General features: G+C 33.7%; 1 protein-coding gene across 1 annotated transcript; it reads right to left on the bottom strand.

The window, feature by feature from the left end:
- Positions 1-677: 677 nt before the first annotated feature.
- On the bottom strand, positions 678-2,848 carry LOC136230549 (cytochrome P450 726A27-like). The gene is made up of 2 exons (XM_066019653.1): positions 1,898-2,848; positions 678-1,460 (listed from the first exon to the last, which is right to left on the bottom strand). The coding sequence occupies exons 1-2, from the start codon at positions 2,738-2,740 to the stop codon at positions 1,371-1,373; spliced, it is 933 nt and encodes a 310-aa protein (XP_065875725.1). The 5' UTR covers positions 2,741-2,848; the 3' UTR covers positions 678-1,370.
- Positions 2,849-5,386: the final 2,538 nt, after the last annotated feature.

Genomic DNA, 5,386 nt, shown 5'->3' with positions numbered 1-5,386 from the left:
TGGCCATGGGTGTAATTTACCCTTCAAAAATGGAATGACAAAAAGATAAAAGAGCGAGTTCTCTGAAAAAAGAATCCACCCAGAAGATGAAAGAGTGTCGCGCTAAATAGTTGGCTTGGATGACCTTTCACCACTGTGTAACGACCAATAAGTCAAAAGGCAACAACTATTAACTCCCTCTTATACAAGCTATGCATGCCATTAGACGGAAGACAATAAATTTATGCCTCACATGCAATGATTCAGAATGCACCATTAAGGGGAATTTGTTACAGATTCAACACATTAAAGCCCAAAGCTCAAATGGGCTTTATAATCTCAAAGTAGCTCATCCCTCCATGCATCTAAGAGGCTCACATCGACTCACAATCACCGCCTCACCCAAGACAGTAAGATAGTCTCACTCTTTAGGACTTGTTATAAAAAAAAGTACTTCTCTTTTATTTTAGGACCCATTCTACATTTCTTTATAGTATATTCCTGACACTCATCATGATTTTGGCATCAAAGTGTACCCAGGAAGCCCACCTAAATGTAGGTCAACCTCTAAAGACCGAGTCAACAATTAAGCTCTTATACTAGATCCATCACTATTTACAATGGAGGAGAAGTGTGAAATAGTTTAAGTGATTCGTATATTAAAGTATTTTTAGCAAATGCATTATTAATAATGGGACAAATGAACTTTATTAATTTTTAAGACAAGATTGGTACAAGACATTTATTCGCAACAAATGGAAAACTAGTTACTTTAGTTCTAGGAAGTGTAACTTCTCATAGAGGAAAAAGTAAAATAAAAAACGACACAAATAGACACAAATAAGCTAAGATTTTGAGTTCGCAAGCTTGAGATACTGAGGTGTAACAGGAATCAAGTAGAGGTAATTTTTTCTTCTAACTACAAGTCCAAAATCCTCAATCATGTCAAGATCTTCTGGCTTCATTTGATTAGGAAGCTCCCAATCAAAATAATACAATATTTTAGCTAAAGCAAGCTCGAGGTTTGTAATGCCCAATTGAATACCAGGGCAAATTCTCATTCCAGCACCAAATGGGATATATTCAAAATTAACACCTTTATAATCAACTTCACTTTCAATAAATCTCTCAGGATTAAACTTTTCAGGTTCAGTCCAATAATTAGGATCTCTTCCAATTGTCCATACATTCACAAGGATTTGAGATTTGGGATTTATATTATACCCATTAATTTCAAATTTCTCTGTGCATTGCCTTGGAACTAGTGGTCCAGGTGGATGTAATCTCAAAGTCTCTTTAATTATTGCTTTCGTGAATTTTAACTCACTAGTTACTAGTTCATCAAGCTTTCCATTTGCAGCACATACCTTCTTCCTCACCTCTTCTTGGGCCTATTTCATCACTATTGGGTTTTTCATCAATTCTGACATTATCCACTCAAGAATTGTTGCAGATGAGTCAGTCGTAGCAATGCACAATTCCTGAAATCATTTTAATTCTTAATTACAAATAGTGGTGGAACCACAGTCCGGATAAATTGAGGCTAAAATGTTTAATAATAAAATATTCATAACGTTATTAAAAGAAATTCTCGAATAACAACTCTATGTTTTAGTTGATAAATTAACCTAAATTCTACCAATTTTTACATAGAAAATGATTGTATTTTAGGAGTTCTTATATTAAGCATCGGGTCTTCCATGTCACTCGGAGGACCCCAATTCACATTTGGACACGTGTATTGTGACTCCACGTAATAATTAAAATAATGAGGTCTCTTATAATATATGTGGATCTATATTACACGTGTCAAAATATGTATGGGAGGTCCTCCATTTGACATGGAAAACCGGTGCTTCTAATAATTTGCCATATTTTAGTCATGATTAGAAAATAAATTAAATTAAACTAAACTAACCAGAATGATGGCTTTGATGCCGTCAGTTGTTAAAAGAGAATCAGGATTTGCTTGGAGTTTCAAAAGAACTTTAAGAATATTATTGTTGGCATCACTTTGAACTCCTAATTTCAACTCAGCTTTGTGTTCTTCAATGATGTCTTCCAACAACTGATCAGCTTGTTTATGCAATTTCACAAGTCTAGATTTCATCCCAGTGATCACATGAATGAATTCAAGAGAGGGAAACATATCAAGAACAGTAAAACCCCCTAATTCCTTGAGCATTCGAACCATCAATTGCACTACTGCTTCTTGGTTTTTTTTCTTCAAACCAATCACTGTTCTTGCTGCAATCGAATTTGACAAAGATAAAGCCATCACACTCAAGTTGATTGCCGATCCCCTTTTTGAATCAATCGATCTAATAAAATCTGATATCTCTTCTTCCCTGATTGATTCAAAAGATTGAACTCTTTTGGAACTAAGCAACTCTGAGATGCAGATTTTTCTCATTTCTCTCCAATATTCACCATATGGAGCAAATGCGATGTCTTGGCGATTGTATAAAAGGATATCTGCTACTGCTACAGAGACACGTCTATCGCTTACTTTGATGTCATTATCTTTCAGCACTTGTTTGGCTATTTCTGGAGAAGAAACAACCACGGCTGAAACTTGACCTAGTTTAAGCTGCATAAGAGGTCCATAAATTTTAGCAAGTTCTGCAAGGCGGCGATGGGGTTGTGGACAGATAACTTGGTGGAGGTTTCCGATCAGAGGTAACTTTGGTGGATGCGGAAGTTGATTTGGTGTTTGTGGTGTCTTCCCTTGGAAGGGGGAGAAAAATGTTAATAAGTCCATTTTGGAGAATGGAATTGGAAACCAAGATTTCTGGTTTTGTCTATGGATTTTATAGAAAAACGGTTTGGTGTTTCAAATAATTATTTTAGGCTTAATAAATTATTAGCCCCTGTAGTTAATCCAAAAAATTCAAGATACATATATTTAGAAAAAGTTTTGTTTACAAGATTATTTTAGGCTTAATAATTATTTTGTACCAAGTTTGTCGCATCTGCCACACCAGTTATCGCATCCCGTTATCACATTTGCGACAAAATTGCTCTTGTCACATTTGCGACTGCGCATATGCGACAATTATTGTCAGATGTGACAACTGTTGTCGCAGATACGATAAATTTCATCACAAATGTGATAAAAATGGAGGAAAGTGAAACGATACCATTGCAGATGAAGAAAGAGGCAAGATCAGTGACAAAAGCAGGCGTATAAGCTAAAAGCATACTGTTTCTACCGGAAAGTTTAATCTGTTTTGTGTTTCTTTTCCAAAATTTAAAATATTTAAATAAATGTTTTCCTCTGATCTTTGCTAATATCAAAATAGTATCGAAAGCGAAATCATCACATATATTCTTGAGATCACCAAATTCAAAGAACATTCATACAAATATTTCATCTCTACTTTTGGTTTTGGTTTTGGCTCTTTTGACTTTTTTCTATTTTGGTTTGGGATGAGGAAGAAGACGTTTGAGAGTCTAAGGAAGAAGGTGAATTGAAATAAGAGTATTCTTGTCCAAAGCGGATGAAAGTGTCTAATAAGGGTAGTTCATCCGTATGGCCCTAGGGCCGATATAGGTGAATTACCCGTTTAGCACATATTCAACGAGTTCCGTCTTTCAATTCGATTTAAAAAAAAAAACTTACCCGAAGAATCATTGGTCCTTTTCCTCTACTGTGTTTTCGATTCTTAGATAGTCTTGCAAGCAGTGGTCTGGGTGGATGTAATCTTATAGTCTATTTAATTACTGCTTTTAAGAATTTCAACTTATTGATAATTGATTCATCAAGCTTTCCATGTTTAACACATACCTTCCACGTTTCTTCTCAAGCATTTTTAATTACCTTTTGATTTTTCATCAATTCTGACATAATCCACTCCAAAACTGTTGCAGACATGTCAGACCAGCAAACATTTCCTAGAATGATTTTAATTGTTAGTTAGGAAAAATAGCCGAATCAAATAGTTAATAATTAAATTAAAGGGAAAAGTACAAAAATAAACCTTGTGGTTACACTCATTTTCGAACAATACCCATGTGGTTTAAAAGTTTGCAAAATGGTACCATGTAATTCATTCCGTTAGCAAACACATACCAAATTGACTAACGGTGTTAAAAGTCAAATGGAAAAGAGTTAATTTGGTCCTTATACTTATTTATTTTTATAAATTGACCCCCTTATTATCTAATTATCACAAACAAACCTTAAAATAAAAAATAAAAATCAAATATACCATCTTTCCCATCTCTTTTTAATTTTTAATTTTTTTCTTATTTCTCTCTCCTCTTTGTTAATTTCTCTCTCTACAATTAATTGAATTTTCATGTTTTCAATTTAACGACACTTATACTCTCTCTTCTTCTCTCTAGTCTAACCAAGTTGAATTTGTTCCATAGAAGAGTTAGTAGCTTTGGTTTCTGTTAACCCTTCTGAATTCAATTGACAAATCCTACATACCTTCTCCATCACAATCCTACATAGCCGGAACTCATATTGCCTCTATTCAAAATCGCCACCCGATCGGCAGGCAATTTCACCAATTGTTGCGATTCTCGACCGCCACTGGAGAGAATATTGAATCCACTAACAGCTCCCAGAAATCCCCCCATGTCAGTTCTCCATTTTCTGTTTTAATTACTGTATAATCTAATTGCTATTGCTTGCTTTTGATTTTGATGATTTACTTTGCTTGACATGAATATTTTCCTACTTTTGCTGTTCTAAACTAAATCTTGATTATAGTGAGCAAACACGTTTTTCAACTAATTGCAGATTCAATTGAAATTCGTAGATAAATGGGTTTTTTTTTTTGTAAATATGTCCCCGATACTGGTTTTTGTTATTCTTTTTGTAAAAATTGATCTATAATGCAATTTTTGTCCCCCTTTCCTGTTCACAACAATCTCATGTAGTATCAAAATTTCTGTTGGTTGTCAATCCCATATGTATCTTCATATTTCTATTATGTGATGATATGTATAAAGACAGCTAATAATATCTATATGTGGGAAATTGGCCATTCAACTTCAAAATGGTTAGGCTAAAGAGAAGAAGAGAGAGTATAAGTGTCATTAAATTAAAAACATGGAAATTCAATTGATTTTAGAGAGAGAAATTAACAAAAAGGAGAGAGAAATAAGAAGAAAAAAAAATTAAAAATTAAAAAGAGACGGAGAATATGGTATATTTGATTTTTATTTTTTATTTTAGGGTTTGTTTGTGATAATTAGATAATAAGGGGGTCAATTTATAAAAATAAATAAATATAAGGACCAAATTAACTCTTTTTCTTTTGATTTTTAACACCGTTAATCAATTTGGTATGTGTTTGCTAACGGAATGAAGTACATGGTACCACTTTGCAAACTTTTAAACCACATGGGTGTTGTTCGAAAATGAGTGTAACCACAAGGTTTATTTTTGTACTTT

This window comes from Euphorbia lathyris, chromosome 5 (genome assembly GCF_963576675.1).
Source record: "Euphorbia lathyris chromosome 5, ddEupLath1.1, whole genome shotgun sequence".
NCBI lineage: Eukaryota > Viridiplantae > Streptophyta > Magnoliopsida > Malpighiales > Euphorbiaceae > Euphorbia > Euphorbia lathyris.
The sequence above is the reverse complement of the archived record's forward strand: the minus strand, read 5'-3'. Positions and strand labels throughout refer to the sequence as shown.

Coding starts and splice junctions, on each gene's coding strand:
- LOC136230549 (XM_066019653.1), bottom strand. CDS start 2,740: ATGGACTTATTAACATTTTTCTCCCCCTTCCAAGGGAAGACACCACAA. Junction 1,461..1,897: donor GCATCAAAGCCATCATTCTG/GTTAGTTTAGTT, acceptor AAATGATTTCAG/GAATTGTGCATTGCTACGAC.